Source organism: Sinocyclocheilus rhinocerous, unplaced genomic scaffold (genome assembly GCF_001515625.1).
Source record: "Sinocyclocheilus rhinocerous isolate Xijiao unplaced genomic scaffold, SAMN03320098_v1.1 scaffold236, whole genome shotgun sequence".
NCBI classification, from domain to species: domain Eukaryota; kingdom Metazoa; phylum Chordata; class Actinopteri; order Cypriniformes; family Cyprinidae; genus Sinocyclocheilus; species Sinocyclocheilus rhinocerous.
In genome coordinates, this window is record NW_015647064.1 from 542,484 (window position 1) to 565,916 (window position 23,433).

Genomic DNA, 23,433 nt, shown 5'->3' on the forward strand with positions numbered 1-23,433 from the left:
CTATTGAAGAAACTGAAATTGAACCTTAACATTTCTGAGAGCAACAGTAAATGTGACTACACCTTTAGAGTGACATTTGTGACAGAGTCATTGAATTGTTCACTCAACCGATTTATTCAAAAACACTAATTCATACTCTTTTCTGGGTGAGTCTTTTAATCATTCACTCAAATGATTTATTGAAAACAGATTCATTAAAAAATGAAACAGCAACTCTGTTGTTCAAAGACGAGCTATGATTAATTCTGCTGTGGCTTTGTTTGAACCTTTTTTAGCTGGCGGAACAAACACAGACAAAGTAACTGGCTATATATGTAACTTTTGTGTAAAAGCAATATCACACTCACAATCGTACTACAAGCTCGTGGTCTGAATATCAGGGCAATAACAGACCTCCTGCTCATGTGATATTGCTAAAACTTAAGCTGGTGATAGTCCATTGTATTGTGTGACATCTGCAGTATATGGTAGTGAATGTATATCATATAATCTCACTGAGGAGCTACACAAATGAATATTGTAAGTCTCCTGTCTTTTAATGTCAACAGGGCACATCAGTATTCCATATAACAAACAGGCACACCCACACACACACACACACACACACACACACTTCCATTGTGACATGAGGGCCAGATGTGGAGTTGAATTCTAATGAAAGTGACTACAGAGCTACAAGGGTAGAGTTGCCTGCATGCATATGTGTATGTTTGAGTAACCACACACTTGTCCCTTGAGCTTAGGGCTTTATGAATGCTTTGTTTGCGCACACACACACTGAACCACAACAGAAATAGAAGCTGAACACAATGTAGCTGCATCAACAGAACGTCTCATTACTCTCAATCTGGATGTTTTTTTTTTGTTCCAAAGTAGTGTGTACATTTGCATCGAAATGAAAAATAAACACAATTATATATGTATACTGTATGTTATTGCTGTCAAGGACTGGAAAAGTTCCTAGTCTTGATTGCTTTGTATGAAATTGTGTTTTAGTAGTAAAATGAATACTGGTGGCATTTATTTGTATAGATTTAGTTTATTTTACATATATACGATTGAATATTGCTTTGTGTCGCACAGTTTTATCATATTCACTCTGGTAGCATGTACGTATGTATATTTATAGAGATTTTATTTGTGCATTTTAAATATACATGATTTGAGTGAATATTGCTTAGGTGGCGTGATAAATTTAGATAAACAGTTCGCTCCCATTTCATTATATTCAGCCTTGTAATTACAAAACACACAACCAGCTTGGTAAAGGGAAACAAGGTTTAACAGCTTTATTCATATAAAATATGTACATTCATATTCATTATCTATGGAAATTTACAAATATATTTATACAAAATCTCCTTGCAAGGGTTTGTCAGTTTGTGAATGATGCTGGGGGAACACGCGCACACACACATACACACACATTCATGCACTCACACAGTTACAAATCCACATAACACATTTGAATTGCATACATAAATAAATAAAAAACATACAGTATATACAGGAATTACATGACTGCAAACAAATATCTCTACAGCATATTGAGCACACACCCCACAAAACCCTCATAAACTTGAATGACATTTTCTTTTTAAAGAGCTGCAATATTTTTTCATTGATTCCTCATTTGTTGCTATTGACACAAAGGGGATACAAACAGTAAATTTCCATGCTTAACGAACACATGCAAAACCACAAACAGTTGTATTGAGTCAGACAGGCTTATTTACAAGTCAAACCAAATTAGTCATCACATGCAATATTGGATTAAAGAGGCTCCATTTGCAGCGCTTAGGGTGTGGGTAACCAGTTTTTTAGGGAGGGTGCAAATCAAAGCATGTCTTTTAGGCAAATAACCACAAAGTTACAGTTTCAAATCCTTTTTTGTATTTGCACTTGTTTTGTTTTTATCCTATGGCTTTTGCTTTTGATGCCCTAGTCTTTGTAGTATACTCAATTCTAATTAGTTTGTGGAAGCTGATCCCCCACAGGAAATTACTGGGGCTTTAAATATCGTAACGTCAATCAAAATTTGATCTTCAGATTACAGCAGGTCCTCATGTTGGGTTATGAGGCAGCTGACTGGCTCAGGCTGAAACGCGATTCGCAATTAACTGTTCTTTGGTTCGTCTGGTTCTCTCTGTGTTCCTGAGGAGTCAGTTCTGGTCCAGGATGATTCATTGCAGTGTGGTCTTCAGTGCCGTTCTATCACCGACCTTAGATGGTGTTTCTTAATCCTGGGTTCTGCGAAGTTAAATATACACTAGAGTCAAGAGAGGAAAAGCAATTTATCTCAATTACATGATTTATTGGTTGACCTGCACATCAAGAGCTGGGGCCACTTGCACATGACATTTAACCTCTCATACAACCCCTGACCTTTTCCTTCCGACGAACAAGAATGACTTTTCAGCTCTCCCTTATTAAGATTTAAGTATCGGGCTGCAGTTCTTTGCACTGGAGAGGTCAGTGTGGTACAGAAACCACAAAAGATGTTCAATGGTAAATTGTGACGTAAGAGCGATGATGCCAAAATAGTATGTGCTGTGGAGGTACGCAAATGCCATCTTGTAAGTTTAAGTACTTACTGTAGTGCAGGACTGGCTTGCTGTGAACTGGTGTCTGGAAGGTTCTGGAGGTTGCTGGGCCTTGTCCTCCTGCAGTGATCACCTGCACCTCAAGTCTGTAGAGAGATGCCAACTGAAGACCACAAACTACCAAGATATTACGCTCCTGTTTGTGAAGAAAGAGAAGATATTTTAGTATATTCAAATTTGAGTCTAAGAAAGAATTAAAAATGCAAATACACTATTGTTCAAAATATTGTTTTGGGGTTGAAAGATTAAAGATTTTTTAAATGCTCACTTATGCTCACCAAAGCTGCATTTATTTGATCAAAAATACAGTAAAAACAGTAATATTGTGAAATAGTATTACAATTCAAAATAACTCTTTTCCATTTGAATATATTTTACAATACGATCCTTCATACATCGCTCTAATATGCTGATTTGCTGCTCAAGAAACATTTATTATTACTACCAATATTGAAAAATGTTGTGCTGCTTCATATTTGTATAGGAACTGATATTAGGAAGTCCAAAAGAACTGTATTTATTTGTATTTATTGAACAGTATTTAAAAAATATTTTGTAACATAATTGTCTTTATTGTCACTTTTGATCAATTAATGCGACCTTACTGAATAAAAGAATTAATATATTTAAAAACACCAAACTTTTGAATAGTAGTCTACATTGTAGAAGAACTCCAGAATAAACATAGCTACATTGTAGAAGAACTTTTGATATTAATACAATGAATACAATACATGTATGGCTTAGTTTCTGAAATAATGTATGGAAACCAGAATAGAACAGCATGAACTGAGTTTAGAATGGTATGAATTCAACTCAGAACTGTATGAATTCTACAGTATGTTGGTTTGGTGGTCTTACTGCTGGACCAGCACACTAATGCCCAAAACGAAAATATATCCCATGCTGGTGAACAGTGTGCAAAACACAACATACTGTATGCTTGTGACCAGCAATCATTATTAATGTGACTTACTGGAGGCAGGATTTGAGACTGGGATATGAGGCTGTTGGGCAGATGATTTCTGCGGCTCTCTGTGATGACCTCTGCCCATGTGACCTGATATCCTGTGACCTGCTGTGGCTGTTGAGGCATGGCCACCACCCATGAGAACAGGCCTGTCACATTCCCCATGTAGACGGAGAACGCTGCTGTCAGGTTCTCTGCCTTGACCAGGACCTTTGGAGGAACCACTGCTGATTGAGAGAACATAAAGAATCATATAAGACACGTGAAACCATATACCAGTAATAGGTGTAGGGCTTAAATGCAGAACACTCAAAAAAAAAAAAAAGTGATGCTATTTTTTTCTGAATTTTAATACTAAAATTATTTTGAGATTTCTGGGCATAGAGTCAAATATGTAACAATGTCACAACTGCCCTGATGTCAAAATGAAAATTTAATTGAATTGAATTAAACTGAACTGAATCAAATTGAATTGAATCAAAATTAATCCAATTTTAGTTAATCTCTTGAGAAGAAATTTCTCAAGAATTTCTTGAGAAGTTTGGCATAATCTATTTTAATAAGAAATTATTATTTCTAGGTTAGGTTGTTTTTTTTTTTTTTTACAAAAATGGCAACAAAATTTAAGTGATCCACCCAACATGCAGAAACAATAATTAATGATTAAAAAAAATTTGTGTGTACACTCAAATATTCAAGGTATAAGGAATATGTAAATATGTAATGTGTGTGTGTGTGTGTGTGTATGTGTGTGTGTGTGTGTGTGTGTATTTTAAACAATGAATCAATGATAAAGAAATTTGACAAACTAATTTGCAAAAGATTTTTCTGTTTTTTAACTATAGGCATTCTTATGTGTCATTGACCCACACATTTGATCCAACATACCTCATAAACAAAGCAGTTTTGTAAATTACGCTAAAGAATTGTAGCAACATAGTCATCTTGTTCTCAGAAATTCAATCTCAGAATTACCTGAGACTGTGGAGCAAGGGATGGGTTTGGGACTCTTGCTCTGGATGGTAGCACAGGACGGGGTGTAGAAGGTTGTGCTTTCTGCCTGGGCTTTACTCTTTGATCCTACGGGCTGGATGATCACCTTATACTTGCAAGAGAACTGAAGTCCAGGAAGGCTGGCGAAATTCTCCTGCTCAGTGACATGAGAAGAGAGCAAAAAGTGAGACCTTGTTCCAACTCCACTGAGAAGAATTCAAGTAGAAATATGATGACTGATCACCTATCACCACATCCATCATAGCTGTGGGCCACAATGGGAAAATCTATAGTTTATGTTTTGCATATGTCAGGAAAGATTTATTTTCATGCTGATAAAGATATTCTCCACTTTTTCAATGTCGAAGACTTTAACACAATCTCTCACATTGTAAATTACATAATTACACTGATAAAAATCATAACCTAAGGATGGTTAAAAATATTTTGTCTCATATTTCTCTGCGAATTAGTAAAGAAATCTTTCTGTGGATGTGCTTCCAAATGAAATGAGTTATGCGCCATGAATGATCAATGAACACCACAGGAACACTCTCCCTGGAAATGCATCTTATGTATGAGCTGTCAGAATGTGGCCTCGCACCTGTAGGGAGGATAGAAGACACATTCCTGACTGGTTACCTGGGTGATGAGCTTCTCCTGTGTTCTGGATCCATTGTGACTGCAGAATTCCGGAGACCACTGCACACGGTAACGATTCACGGTGGGATCTGAAAAGGAGAGATGGCAAAATATGAAGTGCCAGATTCTGAATATGATTATGGAGGGCTCTGAGTGGGGGATGGGAAGTTTCTTTTGTTCCACTCCACTCACGTATGCTGTTCCAGACCGATTTTTAGTCTGTGTGCTGCTTGGTGAAACGCAAACTGATGCTTTGGTCTTGTTTGGAACTATGTCAACTGTATGGACTGGCAGATATTTTGTATAGGCTGGCCACATTTTATCTGATACTTAAGTTATTTTATATTAGCGATTTGAAATTGTAATTTACCCAAAAATTGAAATTCAAACTTCTTAAGTTTTTAATTTAATGTCATCATTTACTCACTCCCATGTCATCCAAAATTATTTGAATTTCTTTCTTTTTTGGAACACCAAAGAAAATATTTAACAATGTTTTTTTTCCCTCTTTTTTTTTTTTGTCAATACAATTAAAGTCATCAGTGATATTTAAGACCCCACTGGCTTTCAATGTATAAGCAAAAACGGTGAAAAATTTCTTCAAAATATCTTCTTTTGTGTTCCACAGAAGAAAGAAAGTCTTGGTTTGAAACAACGTGAGTAGGCCTAAATGATGATAGAATGTTCATCTTTGTATGAACTATCCCATTCAACACATCTGAATGTTTTTTATAAATATTTAAAAACTTGGATAAGCCTTTCATTGCATTATTAAACTTTTTTTTAAATCTCATTATCAGTAAACGAACAGTTAAATATTCACTGATAATCATCAGTAATGATCTATTCAAACCAGTGATACGCCCTGTAGAGATCCATGCTTTTTATTCATCCAGAAAATATGCAAAACAACGCAAAATATGCAAAGCAAAGCAATCTTGATAATGTGCCTGACAGATCAGTATGAGATAAATCTGCTGGACATGCATTAGAGAGATTAAGGGATTTGACATGTGGCCAGTGCGACTCTTAAATTATTGAAATTCAAAACAAAGGTCAATGACAAGATTTCAAGCATCATTTTACATGGCTTTGTATGAGTAAAATGTTTTCGTTTCTGTGACAGTTTTCATTTGTGAGTTTAATGTGGGATTATCTCATCACTCATTGACAGAACGAAACGGTTTAAATGTAATTTGCTGCATGCGAAGTTAGGCTGAGACATGCCTCATCTGCTCATGTTAGCACACAAACAGCTCCACACTTATTTCAAGAATGGTTCTTATCACAAACAAAGAGCTATTGTTCTTCATTTAATTACATATAATTCTGATTCTTAACTCTTTAATTAGCACTATGTTTACATAATTACATAGCATAGCATTGAGGAAGGAAGACAGGAACAGGACTGATTTACAGATGAAAGATGTGGTCTATTGTGTATGTCATACCTTTCTTTTTCCAGTAGACCCGGACCTGAAGCTGTCCATCTTGATAGAACGGAGTGCCCACGTCTAATAGGTCTGACTGGGGTTTTATAAAGACCGGGCTGTCTGTGGGTTCCAAATCTGCATGACATCAAATATGGGGGAAAAGTATAACGTTGCAAATGGAAAACATTTACAGCTGTTTTCACTGTATTTCACAACACCCAAATGAGAGCTGTTATGTATCAAGCAAAAAAACGTACAGCAATTAAATAGTTTTGTACCAGATTGTCTTTGGCTTGTAGTAAACTGAAAAATGGCCTTGGAGCTCTTGAGAGGGACCTGACCCCAGTATGAAACCGCCTGCAACTCCACAGTGTAACTCCTGTTCTCTCTCAAGTCATCCAGCTCAGCATAGGTAAAATCCTGCACACACACAAAACCCACAGGCAAGGATTAGTATAGTCACGGCAATCCAAATCCAAAACAAAAGAAAGAGAGAACGAATGGAAATGGAAGGTAAATCCATGTAGAATTTTTAACTACCCAATAATCTCATTTTAGGTAGAGGGCCATACAAAACAGCACCTTATGCATGCGAAAAATATTGTATTTGTTAATCCTTGGTGAACCCCAATCACAAAAAGAGCATGCAAAGTACATGCTCTTCTGGAGCAGATCCAGAATCAACTTCAGCTGGTTTAATGGTCAGTATTGGGAGCAATTTATCTTTGGACTAAATTTGCATGTGAGATAAGGGAATATTAATCAAATAAACATACTGACAAGAAAAAAGAGAAAACCCCTTATCGCTTATCGGTCTGCCTGGATAATTTAGGAAGCTTTAATATGCCATCTGAAAGTATCCCTGTTGAAAAATCCAGCATATGCTGGTTATGTATGTTTCGAAGCATGGCTGCTGGTTTGAGCTGGTTTAAATTGGTTCTTAGCTGGTCATGAGCTGGTTCAAGCTGGTTATGTGCTTAGGACCAGCACATGACCAGCTAAGAACCAGCTTAAACCAGCTCATGACCAGCTAAGGACCAGCTTAAACCAGCAGCCATGCTTCAAAACATACCTAACCAGCATATGCTGTTTTTTTCAACAGGGATAACTGACTATAAACTGCCAAATAAAAGAAAACTGCTTAAAAATAAATGTTCCAAAAAGAATGTTTGCAATGATTCCATAGAAGAATCCAAAGAACCTTTCAGTGAACAGCTCTTTGAAAAAAATAATAATAATTTACTCATTTTAATTTATGGGCCTGCTGCTCAGTCAAATTCTGGCAGCATCAAATTAGCATTAATGTGTCACACAAGTATTCAGTGGAAACTATTATTATTATTACATAAGAATCTTCTTTCAAAAAAGAAACATGCTGACCTCAAAAATACTTTAATGTTAGTGTATAATGTACAACTTTTGTAGATAATAAAAATATTCAAAAAATGTATCATACCAATTAAAAAATCTCCAAAATCAACCCACAGTGGGTTGCTTTAGTCCAATAACATGAGATCTAATACTGTAGCTGAGTTACAGTTTAATATTAATAATACTATTAATCACAGTAATAGAGTACGCCAGAAAAGAACTGTGAAGTTATCAGAATTTGTTGTAATCTTATAATCACTGTGCACTAAACAGAGTAATCTGTTTAAAATCAATTTTCAGCATATTTTTTTCCTATCATCTTGCAGAGCCAAACAGTAAAAGGAGCGTGGTTTACATTCGTCCGCATTCACTCAGCAGCTATTTAAAAAATGTCATTTTCTGAGGAAATTTCCATGTCCCTCAACTGACAGAGCCCTCAAATGCAAATATGAATCAACTGCCATCTCTTGGATTCCTAAAGAAGGAAAAAAATAAACTCTTCAACATGATCTCACTGAAAGAAAAACAATTCAGCTGCTATTGAGAGATTTCCTTTTCTCAAGCACAACTAGAATTGATATGCTGTTTTTGGCTGTGTATCAAATGGAGCCCAGAAATGTTTGCATTTGCCAAGAGTGGTGATGCAATACTGTACCACCCTAGTTTGGTGTCTGAAGCCCTTGAAAATAGGGCTTGGTGTGATCAAAGGCCCAATCCTGAGTTGTTTATCTTGCACTTATTTGCACTAAGATTTCTAATTTGTTGTGGCTTGCTGAAAGAGGGGGCTGGGAAGCTTAACCCTTGAGGGGTTTTGGGAACAATCCAATATATGAGAAAATGAAAGCGTAAAATGCCGAGAGAAAAAGCGAATGGCCAGAGAGGGAGTGTGTGGGCAGACCAGATGAATTACCCCATTTGTAGTCTGTCTCCTCTTGAGTTTGGATGGCGTAGTATGGTCAGAACAGCTCCAGGAGAGTTTGTAGTGGTTAACAGGGATGTCTAAATCTGTAGACATGCTCCAGCTGAGGTGGACAGACACAGAGCGATCTGCACCAAAGGTCATGTCACTGACATGAAGTTCAGACGGTGCCGGGGGAGGGGCAGGATCTGAGAGAGGGTGAAATAAGGGGGAATAAAAATTAGCAAAAGGTTACAGTGCAGGCATTTCAGATAATAATATCAAATCTAAATAAGATGAGAAAGGATAACATGCATTATATAAATGATTATTATTATTTATTATGCTAAAGTAGATCCTAATAGGATGCCATTAGATTACAGTTTCTAGTTCTCACCTTTAGAGGATCTGAAGTGTCTGCTGGGTGTGGTGTATCCTCTGGTTCCATGAACATTGACCGCTGCCACTCTGAACTGGTACCAGCGACCGGGCCGGATGTCCGTCAGCCACACACGCTCTTCTGATGTCTACAGTACAGAAACACAGATGAATGAGTGTAGAAGGGAGCATATAAATGACTGAAGGAAATTAAATTAAAAAGATGACTGAATATATACTGAAATAGTGCAAGGATCCCAAGGGAAATTAAGAATTTCATTTTATGTTTGTTACCATATGTTGTTCTGGTAAATGTTTTATTATTTGCATTATAAATTATTTTAAATATATAGTTACATGTGATAAATGAATTGTAATTGTATGTGATCTATTTTTTGTTTAATGTATTTTTTTTTCTCACAAAAATGTACTGAAAGATGAAACCATAATTTTCAAATCACGTGCAGTATGGTAGTGGACCTCCTAGCAACCTTTATTGAAGACCAGGTAACACACACACACACACACACACACACACACACACACTTACTCTAGCCACCACTTGCCACTCAGTTGCTCCATCCTCACTGGGGTGGATGCCGTAGTTCCACCTCCTCTGCAGAACATTTAGCACCGGCTCCGCTGACACATTGAACTTGGAGGACCAGCGCACTTCGAACATTCCAGACTCCAGCTCTTCAAAGACCAGCTCCTTCCTGGGCTTCAGAGGAGCACCTGAAGGTAAAGAAGAACAGCAAATCTCAACCTGAGAAAGAACAATCTGGATATGCCTTTATTACATCCAGTAGTTTATCAAGAACAATATATTCATACTTGCTTTAGTTTGCACAACAAATATGCTTGTTGTTTTCTATCTGCTGTGACCCTTCAAAGGATATATGACACATGATAATCCAATCTGCATGTTTTCCAAAAATCCAATTGTGGTTATTTTCAGCACATTTCTTACATTTTGAAACAAAACACTTTTTTAATGTGTAAGAAAAATGAAACATGAGATGTTAAGAGTTATATCAGTGGTTCTGTATCAGTTTTTGACTCCATTTTTTACTTTACTTGTGGATTATTGTGATGTTTTTATCAGCTGTTTGAACTCTCATTCTGACGGCACCCATTCACTACAGAGGATCTATTGGTGAGCAAGTGATGTAATGCTAAATTTCTCCAAATCTGTTTCCATGAAGAAATAAAGTCATCTACATCTCAGATGGCCTAATAGTGATAACATTTTCAGCCAATTTAAAATTTTGGGTGAACTATTCCTGTAACAGCTATTCACTCCAGATAGCAGGGATAAAATGCAAAAAGGTACAACTTTAATGGTATCGTCCACAGCTGGGGTTCAAATCTAAGTGATAACTGGGTTAAGTCAGCTATCTATCATCAGGTTCAGTAGCAGGTCTTACCCCTGTAGAGGTTCTTAGGGGACTGGCATGTGTGTCCACAGCCATTTGGGCAGCATTTCTTCTGGGCTGAACACTCTCCATCTTCCTCACATCCCTCCACACAGGCAGCTGCAAAGCCACTGGCTCTCTCTGGCGCAGGACAGTCACCCTGTTTCACCACCATCACTGATCGCAGGAACTCACAGCTCATCACACACTCGCCGTGACGCTTGGGAAATGCGTGCTGAGGAGATGTCATAGTGTACAGGACCAAACTTTAACACCTGCATATCACAGTCTTACAACCTAGCAATTAATTTATGTGACATTAATTTGTCTATGGATTTTGGATTCTGCACACTTTGAGTCCCATTCAGTCACACCATATGCATGCATGTATGTATTTTTACATATAACCTGTGTGTCTACAGCTTATATATTAACTTACATTAATTTAACTTATATTATTGCGGGAAAGGTAACATAACATAGCATAGCATAGCATAGCATAGCATAACATAACATAACATAACATAACATAACATAATATTCATCCATTCATTTATTTTCCAAACAAGCTTGTTCTATGTACGGCCATAGAGATTCATGGAGCCTATCCCATCTTATATTGGAAATGTAATTATTGAAAATTATATTACTGAAAATGTTTTCAGAGAAAAAAAAAATGGTCTAAGATAGGTTCTACATAAAAAATGTAGACTTTCACATGCAGTTTAAATCTATATGAAAGGTGTATTGTTTTTCAGCTGGCTTTGGGAATGGATTTTCTTGTTTTTGGCACTATGTTCAACACAAGATGATTACAAGATTTACATGCGTTGTGAATGAGTGGATTTCATGTTGCTTAATCTTATACAAGTCTAAAATGATGGATGAAGGTCCTGATCAATACTGGCAAATGAAAGAACTAATATTCATTGTTTTAAGTCCCCATTGCCCTCAACAGTGCATTCATGGCCAAAGAAACAGGAAAAGCTAGATGTTACTAAGCCAAGAGTTTTAAATTGTAGAGAAACGCCACAATAACAGGATTCAAGACCAAAGAGAAATTATCAAAGAAATTATCAGACTGTTTCAAAAGAAGATCAGAGCAAAACATTATCATGTTGAACAATGGGAGACCACTTAAACGGTAGCCAAGTCTGTCAGGAAAAACAAAAGAGGATTAATATTTGGAAAACCAGAACACCAAGGTCAGGTTTTTTTTTTCTTTCTTGTTGAGAGCACATCCCAGAAACTACTAGATCTGTTAAGAATGCTGCGGTCTGTACCTCACATAAATCTCGACAAGGTCCGTCTTTCAACTCCCAGGAGTCTTTGCATGGCTCCAGGCACTGTGAACAGACAGCAGAGGTCTGAGTATCAGGAAGCAGTTTCGTATGACTCTGGTATTACTATTTTTCATACAATCACAGTCAAATATGTTAAAGTCAAAAGCATTTACTCTGTGCAGGGGTATCACAATATACCGCTTGTGACAATAACCAGGATATTTAAAAAAATATATTGATATCATGGTAATATTACACACTAATACCATAAATAAACCATCACTTGTAATTGGTTGACACTCCAAAACAGAAATAAGAAATAGATGCAATGTGTAGTTACAACTGCCACACAAAATTATGTTGGAGGAGATGGCAGACAAAAACAAGTTACTCTACCCACATCTGACAAAAGTTAGCTTGCCAATGTGGGAGTTAAAGATGAATTTGACTAACAGCATAATGCATATTTTCCCAAAAGTACTATAGATATCGCAATAACATCATAATCGTGAACTCTTTCGGCTGTGCTAATCGTGTAGTGAAAATCTGATATTCGTTGCTGCTGATCTGATTCGCAGTCAGCATTTTTATAGTTCGCAAATCATTCACACAAAGGTTCTTATATCATTTTTTTGTTGTTTTTGATCATACATCATTTCGTAGGTGTTTGAAGTCTGTCATTACCTTCTCAGCAACTTGGAAGTGTCAGCAGAGAGATCCCTGAACGTTTTCCGATCACTGACATTTGCATTCAGCATTTAAATCACATGCCAAATTCTTTCATTTCGATGTCTACACCTGCCTCTCTCCTTTGCTCTTTCTCCTTCACTCACTCTCTCATCTTCTATTCTCCTTTCCATAAATTTGACACTTCACTTCCTGCATGAGTGAGCGTGGCTGCCTCTGGGGAATTCACATTTCCAATTTCATGCCACGATGAGACACAGCGGTCACTATAGCGCTGGGGCTAAACATTGCTCTGCAGGAGCATGCTGGGAACGAGATGTGAACATTACACATTACGCTGATCTAGTAGCCGTCTTTACTCCAATGGTCACATTTTCAGAACAGCATGAATGGACCTTTACCACCACCTTGGGAAAACGTACACTTCCTTCCGAAGGAAAGATTCTGCAGATGTCAGTTAGAGAGAGTTTCACATTAAAATGCTTGTTAATCCAGGGATTTAGTATCAGGAGGAAACGATAAGGTGTGTGTATGTTGGTGTGTGCGTGCCTGTGTAAATTGTTAATATATGTGTGTTTGTGTCAGAGGGAACCAATGTTATCCTGGGGCGATGTTTCTGAGTGAGAATGAGAGTGGGAAACACATTTATCTGGGAGGGCAGTAAAAATGCACACCTTTTAAAGACTGCTCTGGCTCGGGTGGCGCGGTCATCGGAAACTATGAATAATGGGAGAGGCACAGGGGCAGTTAGAGGCAGCAGAGGAGGCAGTTTTATGGAGCTCAGAGCGGCCAGAGCCCTGCTGAGATCGCCTGGAGCTTGTGTGCTCCAACACACGAAACGCTGTCTCAGAGTCGCCTGTGCAGCTGAGAGAATTCAGCTTTGCCTGCTTCTGTTTCCCATGCGTGCAAATATCAATTCATCATGCACACCACATTATGCCACATGAAATAAAACAATGACATTTCAAGCATTGCATAATTAAAGTTTAATTTACAGTCTAGACCTTATGCAGTACTAACGTTTACTACGTTTATCATTTGCAATAAGTGTAAAACACAAGCCAATTAGTATGAAATGACTGGAGTTACAGAGATCAATGCCCCTTATTTTCATGTCCTATTCATTAATATTTTTTTATTTTTATAAAAAGTACTTTATACTATTGAATGAGAACAAGTGAATTAGACTGATTTCAAATCATGACACTGTATTGTTTCCTGTAAAGCTGATTTATACTTGATATTGAAGTTGCAATTACAACCAATTTATTTTTCCCAATATAATAATAATTAAGAATAAATATAATAATAAAGAAAATTGTCTCATTTAAAGAATTTAATGATGATGATGATGATGATGATTATCCCTTTTCTTTATCATGGACATGTTATTTGATCCACACATAAATTATTAACTTCATCATGCACACCACATTATGCCACATGAAATAAAACAATGACATTTCAAGCATTGCATAATTAAAGTTTAATTTACAGTCTAGACCTTATGCAGTACTAACGTTTACTGCATGTTTATCATTTGCAATAAGTGTAAAACACAAGCCAATTAGTATGAAATGACTGGAGTTACAGAGATCAATGCCCCTTATTTTCATGTCCAGATCTATTCATTAATATTTTTTTATTTTTATAAAAAGTACTTTATACTATTGAATGAGAACAAGTGAATTAGACTGATTTCAAATCATGACACTGTATTGTTTCCTGTAAAGCTGATTTATACTTGATATTGAAGTTGCAATTACAACCAATTTATTTTTCCCAATATAATAATAATTAAGAATAAATATAATAATAAAGAAAATTGTCTCATTTAAAGAATTTAATGATGATGATGATGATGATGATTATCCCTTTTCTTTATCATGGACATGTTATTTGATCCACACATAAATTATTAACATGATTTTTAAACTTATTATACTTCTATCAGATAAAAACTGTTGAGTCTTCTTCATTACATTGATTCTGCAGCACCATATGCAATATATAATGCAGTATTTGATACACATCTACGTCTCCTCGCTTAATACTCTGCAGGTAATGCGTTTTTGTGCAATGCTGATGTCGATGCAGGAAAATTACCTCCTACCCACACACTTTATAATTGATCAGATATTATTCATACCTCATATGACAAGTAGATTCATTGGCCTCTTTATAAACTACAATCTCATTCACCCTCACACTTAAACCTAAACCACTGTAAACAATAGCTTATTCTGAGGATCGCCACATTCACAACCCTAGTCTCATTTATCAGTCTCTCAAATACAGCACTCAATGGCTCATTCCCTTTGTGTAGCGGCCCTTTATGATGCATTGCATGTTGGTGGAAAAAGCACAGCACAGATCTAAGCTATAAATCACTTAAAGTTTTCCAATCCTGCAATGCTGGGTTTAAATGGCTTTCACCTTTCTAAAGCCACCTTTTGGCTTGTGCCAAACCCACTACTCTTTTGTCCGTGAGGCACCTGTAATCTCCATGAAAGCGTTCGCTCCCAGTGTCTTTATTGTAGCCTAGCGCCAGTTAGTTTTCCGCCCCATTTCAGTCTCAAATCAAGCATTCCCTTCTACCGTACAAAATAAAGGTTATTTAGGAGCTGCGGACATAGAGATTGAGCTGAGGAGAAGCCTTGGGTGAGTTCCAGTTCAGCTAAGATGCATTGCCCTTGAACAAACCCAGACAAGTTTTGTACTTTTTAGCATTAGGTGAAAAATAAGACCTGTCTCTTTTGAATAAAATGGAAAAATCTGACATGGCGCCCTCTATAAGTGAGTTTGGACGATGCTTGCTTTGGGTGTTTAATGCTAGGATGGAATGTGAGAATCCCAGCCATGTCTGTGGCAAACATTCGGCCAAATTGCAGTTACAAAAGAAGGTTCCAATCCTTGTTTAAACTAGCACTGAGACGCTCACTTTGCCAGCCTCAGCAAATTATGTAGAGCAACTGTAATTGAAATCTTGCCCATGTCATGAAAATTGCTTGCACTCTCTGTTTTGCAATTGCATTGATGCTGCAGCATTAATACTTGAACCAGCGATTAGACTGGAGGGTAAGAGAATTGTCAAGGCACACTAATTATTTCGGTGGCATTTGAATATCAAATGCCTAAAGGCCACTTGCTGCGGAAGCATAATAACTTTCAAGAGCAGATCTTCGATTTGAGGGCCGTCTGTGTACTTTAACATTTGTCGTTTGAAATGGAGGAATTGCTGTATGTAGTTATAGCACGCTAATCGCTTTGAAGAGTACCTCAGTGGAGAGCTGGTCAAGTGCTGTCTGAGTATAGTTATTATAATTCAAAAGCTTATGAGAGGAGACCACTAGGTCAATTCTAGGCAAGAAGCAAGTTAACCAACTAGCTTCTGAGCAGGAACATCTAATGTCTGAGGCAGGATTTTGAAGCACAAGTCTAGTTTGTAAACACTCTATTAGGAGTATTAATGCTTGTTTGTGTACACAGGCTGAATGCAAATGCTAGTTCTGGAATGAAGCGGGAAACAAGGTCAGGAAAACAAAAGCTGCAGTCTGCTTTGTGTCTGTATGCAGTGATATGATACAGCTCTTTAATCAGACGTGCACACTTTGTAGTGAGATTTAAACACTTTTAGCATAAAAGCCAGTGGAAGTGAATGAGGTCTGTAATTCCAGAGCAAACCATCGATGTTGTGCAAAAAACTTATCGTGCACAGAGACTCATAAATAAGTTTAGTTTTATTAAAGCCATGAATCCCATGGGCTAAATGTTAATGGGAGATTACACACATGACACACATTTCAGTGTACTAAGAGCAAACCATTTATAATTAGAAACAAAACGCTGAACTGGCTTCTGAGCAGGAACATCTAATGTCTGAGGCAGGATTTTGAAGCACAAGTCTAGTTTGTAAACACTCTATTAGGGGTATTAATGCTTGTTTGTGTACACAGGCTGAATGCAAATGCTAGTTCTGGAATGAAGCGGGAAACAAGGTCAGGAAAACAAAAGCTGCAGTCTGCTTTGTGTCTGTATGCAGTGATATGATACAGCTCTTTAATCAGACGTGCACACTTTGTAGTGAGATTTAAACACTTTTAGCATAAAAGCCAGTGGAAGTGAATGAGGTCTGTAATTCCAGAGCAAACCATCGATGTTGTGCAAAAAACTTATCGTGCACAGAGACTCATAAATAAGTTTAGTTTTATTAAAGCCATGAATCCCATGGGCTAAATGTTAATGGGAGATTACACACATGACACACATTTCAGTGTACTAAGAGCAAACCATTTATAATTAGAAACAAAACGCTGCGTGCTGTGCTTGTGCTTTAACATGCTATTTTACTTTCTGCACATTAAGTCTAAAAAGAAGTTGCATATTCTCAATTTTAAAATTCTACAATTTTTTACAACAGTAAAATATATTTTAAAATGTAATTTATTCCTGCAATGCAAAGGTGAAGTGTCAGCAGCCATTACTCCAGACTTCAGTGTCACATGATCCTTCAGAAATCATTATGCTTATTTGCTGCTCAAGAAACATTTCTGATTATTATCTATGTATCTTCTTCATATTTTGTGGAAATAGTGATGCAATACTATTCAAAAGTTTGTGGTAAGATTTAAAAACAAAAGGAGAAAAAATACTCAAAATGTGATTGAGTAATCAATTTCAATTTATTACTCAATCAAATTTTTTGTATTTTTTTTTTTTTAAATCTTACCATAAACTTTTGAATAGTAGTGCATGTGGTTTCCACAAAAATATTAAGTGGGTTTCTTAACATTGATAATAATAAGAATCATTATCCAAAAACATATGAGTGTAAGTTATATAAGTTACCCTACTGAAAGTCTGTGCACTCAGACAACCCACAAAATAAGAAAATACGTAGTTTTGTACATCTCTTCTCATAATGACAAAACTAACCACATTATTTGAGACACATAGGGTTTCAAAAGCACACTGTCATGAAGCATCTGGGCTTCTGACTGACTGTGGATCCTGTATAATGAGCAGAAAGAGTTTAAAAGGCATTGTCCTCGTTTGAATCCAACGGAAGAAACTCTCTGGAGAACGCAGTAAAAATCCATGAACCAGTTGGCCAAATGTTTTCATGGATCGTAGAAGAGAGGTCAGAACCCTGGCTGTTCCAGTGAACTTACCCCGAGGGTGATATGAAAACACGTACTGCACTCTTTCCAACCATATGCACACATACATCAATGCATTAAAGATCTCAAATCCTTAAAGCCGCCCCTCAAGCCATGAAAAGTCTGCTTAGGCACTTAACCGTAACATGCACAATCATGAACTGTTTCGACATTTTTTTAAACGTCCAGATGTACATTCAAGAAGGTTTTCTGTGCGGCATTGTTCGGACTGCAATAGCTGGTTGATATGTAAAGGAATGCAAGCGCAGAGCATTGAAAGGAAAGCGGCCCTCCTCTTTAACAATACATCAAAGGGAGCTTTACATAATACCACAGTGAAATGTGTGGAAAATCTGCATTGGCAACATGTCAGCTCTATTCCCCCCGTGCTACCGGCATATTATTATTATTTAATGACTAGGCTGCTAGAGCATGTTAATGTCCTCATTAAGAAAAGTGGGTTGAGTTCTTTACTGAAATTAGCATTTCGCCTTGAAGTGAAAAAGGAAAATAACACCGGCTGTATATAACGCAAATCAAAACACATAGCCTTTCGACTCCATTTGTATCAGTCTCATTACAGACGTGAACTCCAGCTTTGCTAGTGAATCATAATCTAATTTCTGTACGACAACCAGCTAGCACAGATATAATAGTCCAAGGCGATAGCTGACAAATACAGTAGCTTTTACGATGATGTATGATGTCATTACAGGAGGTGCGCAGGCATACCAATGTTTTACAGCGACAGATCTGTGTTGGCTTTTATGTCAAGCTGCTGTGAAATGCTGTGTAATTTTGACAGAAATTACCTTTGCACACTGTTTATGGCTCTGACACCATCCAAGGGATCCATTACTCTGCGGACAGAAGAGACAGATGGAATTGCGTGTCAGAATGCTGTAATCACCAGTCACATCAGACAGCCTCATTTGAATTGCGTTATTTTAATGTGCCCCTGCTGAGCAGAGAGGCTTTAAAAAGGAAGTGTCCTATTATGAAGGCATTACTCTTATTTAAAAACACCGCCCTGACTACGGCAATGTAAAATTGCTCATAAACCAGAACAGGTCCCCTCCCTTATTAAGAAGACTAGCCAGGGCACCCGAGCACAGAAACGGCAGAAATCACTCATCGGCACCTGGAATCACAAACTTGTTTGCATAGCAGATCTCGGAATGTTCTGTAGCGTGTCAGGAATTGTCAAAGAGTTTGGCTTATCTGAATAACACTAGCTTATATGCAGCATATTTGATTGGCAGAGCACAGGATTGCGCCCCTGGCCAGTCGAGCTGGGTTCAGAATAATGGGTATCATATAGTACAATAACAAAAAAGGATAAAACCTATATAATGCACTGTATATTTTATTGCACATGGTGGGGACTCTAAAGTAACCAAAATATTATTGCTGCTAGATCTTGTGACTATGCCACTGTGGGGAATAGAGCTATACAAATCCATTTTGGCCTGTGGTGGGATCAGTGGACTAGTCAGCAGCCTAAGCATGGTTTGTTCACTTGCACGTTATGCATGTGCTCACATCTGAACTGCAGAAAACATATTCTCATATAATAACTGGTATTGGGTCAATGACGTATAAGAGCATACATGATAATAAATATATATATATATATGTGTGTGTGTGTGTGTGTGTGTGTGTGTTTATTTATCATGTGGTGTAACCATCAAATAAAAAGTAATAATAGATTTTCCTAACACATGACACACCTAACACACATGAACGCATAAAAATAAATAAATAAACAAACAAGCACATAACTATATTATCTAAGGTAAAAAGACTTTTAAACAAATATCAGGAATTAAATTTAGATCAATTTCTATCAATTTATAAATATCATTACATTTTTATCATTACAATTTTACAACCTGAATTAACCATCATAAAAACTTCAAATTACCTGATATTTTAGGAGACATATTGACCTTATTAATAGCCTAAGTTTATTTTTTCTTAATTTTCTTTGTGTTGGTTAGACCACAAGATTTTGTTTGTCACTCCATATGACTCTGATTTGGCAGGTAATAAGGTTTTCTTCTTAAAAAATGTCCTTAATGAGGATAGTTGCATCACCCTTTGTAAAAGTCATGATCATCCTTAAATATGTATTCAAGTTACTGTAAGCACAAATTGCATTTTTATTGTATTTTTGAACAAATGAATGGAACAGAAAAAAGTCAAACAGGATATTGAGACAGCTGAAAGATTTGTGTATTTCCACGTAACTTTCTGCATAACGCTGACAGATCAGACGTTCTCCGAACCACATAAATACTCTCTAATTTCCCGTAATCATTAATCATCAGTGATAGCTCCTCATAGCTCGATGTTAAAGCACAACTTGACATTCAGCTCAGCCCATTCAAATTAACCTATGACCCCGATCTCCATTCGATACTAGAGGAAGGGGGATAATTGCCAAAATGGCTTCCCCCCTCGGGAGACAGCGTAAGTGGGCTTTAGGGATGTGGACACGAAGACAATGATCAGCAGATATGAAAAGCATTCATTCTGGGTCAGTCCCTTCTCGGACAGCAGAATGAAGGCAGCTGTTCAGGAACACTAGCTGCTGTTTGAGCTCTGGAAGGCTTTGAACGCATTGTGGAATCAGTGAAGACAATGAGGAGCTTCTAGACCAGTGTCTAATTTGATAGCATCTCCAGATGGACAGCTTGCTGTAGAATAAAGCAATTGATAACAGAGACTGATGTGCATAGCTTCCTTTGTCACGCCATTGACCCAATTTCTTTACTTTATAATTATGTACTACACTTCTATATTATGAAGTACTAAAACTATACTTCTAAAACTAACTATTGGAGCCTGGGAAAAAAGTTAAGATCGAGTGAAGCATGGACTGAAGATCAAATGACAAAACAATGGCAGTCAAACAGGATATTGAGACAGCTGAAAGATTTGTGTATTTCCACGTAACTGTCTGCATAACGCTGACAGATCAGACGTTCTCCGAACCACATAAATACTCTCTAATTTCCCGTAATCATTAATCATCAGTGATAGCTCCTCATAGCTCGATGTTAAAGCACAACTTGACATTCAGCTCAGCCCATTCAAATTAACCTATGACCCCGATCTCCATTCGATACTAGAGGAAGGGGGATAATTGCCAAAATGGCTTCCCCCCTCGGGAGACAGCGTAAGTGGGCTTTAGGGATGTGGACACGAAGACAATGATCAGCAGATATGAAAAGCATTCATTCTGGGTCAGTCCCTTCTCGGACAGCAGAATGAAGGCAGCTGTTCAGGAACACTAGCTGCTGTTTGAGCTCTGGAAGGCTTTGAACGCATTGTGGAATCAGTGAAGACAATGAGGAGCTTCTAGACCAGTGTCTAATTTGATAGCATCTCCAGATGGACAGCTTGCTGTAGAATAAAGCAATTGATAACAGAGACTGATGTGCATAGCTTCCTTTTGCGCTGATGTCTGGCCCAGATAACAAGAAGACATTGACAGGGCATTTGAAGATAGGAGATGATTTCATTTGAATGGATATATAGATCTGGAGGATTTTTATTGGATGTCTTTTAAAGGTCCGGGTAATTACAGACATTGGTTTAGTCCATGTTTAAAGGTTTAGTATGCCAAAAACACCTTGAAGTTATTATTCTGAATCATATTAGCCTATGCATGGAACAATAATAAAGGGAATAGTACTGTTGATACTGAATAATGTTTGACAATCACTCAGTCAGCTTTTTTAATAATAAACACTCAATAAAATAGCTGCAATGTTACAGAATTTCAGCAATAGAATTTTAAATGAATTTGAATATCTAGCTAGTCTATTTCTGGGTCGGATGTCGGTGCTCATGATAAAGATCAGGAATGACACGAGGATGAATATAATCACAGTAACAAGGGAGTTTGTTGACAGCAGACAAAAAGTGCAGACACACGCACAAAGATCCCCCTCCACATATCTATGTGCACACACATAAGCACACATAAACATATAAGGCATGCGCACACACATACACAAAGGAAGCCTCTAAAACACACTCCTCTTCTACACTCCCACCCAAACCCTCCCACGGTCTGTCATAACCAACATAAACAGAGAAGCAAGTAACTTTAAACTTCTAATGAAAACCCCAACCGCTGTGTTGAGACTGGGGCTGGCAGAGATTTGTACAGTTGTGCCTCCAGTTTTCCAATCCTGTGCATCTGTTTGTTTATAGACAGAACTCCTCTGGGTGAATACTTAGGAATTCAAATGGATGAGCTGGTGAGTGAGTTTGCTTGTGTTCACTAAGGGTATAACTCTACAAATAACTGTCATTTAACTAAAGAAAGCGGCTTTAGTTGATCTGAGGTGTAGAATGATGGTCCATTTACACACAGATTTCTTTATCTCCAAGATAAAGAAATCTGTGTGTAAATGGACCATCAGATAACATGCCACTGAATAGTCTTTTTGTCATTAAATTATCAGTAATATTAGATCAACCGTTTTTTTATACATATAAATTCACCCTGTGTGTATATGTGTGCATATACTGTATATATATATATATATATATATGAGCTTAAATAAGTAACTTATTTAACATATTATTTGTATAATTTCTATACTTTTACAACCATTCAATCTTAGCTCTTCCTCCTGACCATTTTGAGACCATGAATTTAGACCGTTTTTGCATTTAATATCCAAAATTCACATTGCATAACAACAGCAACAATAATAATAATAATAATACATATTATGCTTTTAATAAATGTAGTATTACAGTACAATTGCAATACAATTTAATATTATAATACTGTGTGCCAAAAGCAGAAGTAAAACAATAACATCACTAATATCAATGACAGATCAGTGCAATCAATTATTATTCATTTCAATTAGCTAGTATTATCAATTAAAACAGTATTATCGGTCACTTAAAGCTAAACATAATCTGTATCTGTTGTGGGGGAAAAAATCAATATAAGTTGATTATTAGTAATAAATGAGGCAGTGGAAGGCATTTATTTATTTATATCTGATTATCTTACTCGGTACATAGCCTATATGAGCACAACACTCAATATCATTCACTTTTTTCAACTTTTTTCTTCCTTACCTGGAAATGTCTTGGAGAGAGAGCGATGCGCGTGCTGTGAAGGCTCAGGCACCTGGCGGCGCACCTCGTTCGGAAAATACTGCCGAGAGCTGAAGACGAGTCCTGCCTCCTCATAACCACAAACCCGCTGTTTAATAACAGTATAATCCCAATGCACAAACCGGCGAGCGCGTCGCGCATCTTGACCAACACAAAGTGCTCTGTTGAACCGTCTGCCGAAGAGCGTGAAAGTAAAAGTGGATGTGGGGGCGCTTGATGCAAATAATGAAAGTTCAATGAGCGCGTGTGGGCGAGGCCTGCGCAGAGACGCGCGCTGCTATTGGCCAAGGAATGCGCCCGTGAGACGCGCGGGATCAGGTGCACCGACAGCACACAGCAGCTGTTCAGTGGAGAAGATACTGTACACAGCTCGATGCTCTGTGGATTGCTCACTTCATGGCTGAACAGAACACAACTGTTTAGATGTGACATTTAACGATTACAGATGTT

At 37.3% G+C, this 23,433-nt stretch overlaps 1 protein-coding gene across 2 annotated transcripts; it reads right to left on the bottom strand.

Moving 5' to 3' along the window:
- Positions 1-1,264: 1,264 nt before the first annotated feature.
- Positions 1,265-23,201, bottom strand: LOC107708674 (anosmin-1-like). Of its 2 annotated transcripts, none has more exons than XM_016512967.1 (14): positions 22,945-23,201; positions 18,645-18,692; positions 11,987-12,049; positions 10,716-10,938; positions 9,839-10,023; positions 9,308-9,437; positions 8,923-9,119; positions 6,920-7,061; positions 6,660-6,776; positions 5,209-5,297; positions 4,549-4,720; positions 3,580-3,797; positions 2,595-2,739; positions 1,265-2,250 (listed from the first exon to the last, which is right to left on the bottom strand). In XM_016512967.1, exons 1-14 carry the CDS (start codon positions 23,122-23,124, stop codon positions 2,201-2,203), a joined length of 1,959 nt encoding a protein of 652 aa, XP_016368453.1. In that variant the 5' UTR covers positions 23,125-23,201; the 3' UTR covers positions 1,265-2,200. The 2 variants fall into 2 exon arrangements, with proteins under 2 accessions (XP_016368453.1, XP_016368452.1); XM_016512966.1 differs by having other exon boundaries at positions 3,580-3,800.
- Between the last annotated feature and the right edge of the window lie 232 nt (positions 23,202-23,433).

Coding starts and splice junctions, on each gene's coding strand:
- LOC107708674 (XM_016512966.1), bottom strand. CDS start 23,124: ATGCGCGACGCGCTCGCCGGTTTGTGCATTGGGATTATACTGTTATTA. Junction 10,024..10,715: donor CCCTAAGAACCTCTACAGGG/GTAAGACCTGCT, acceptor CTTTACCTTCAG/GTGCTCCTCTGAAGCCCAGG. Junction 6,777..6,919: donor TACAAGCCAAAGACAATCTG/GTACAAAACTAT, acceptor GATGTCATGCAG/ATTTGGAACCCACAGACAGC.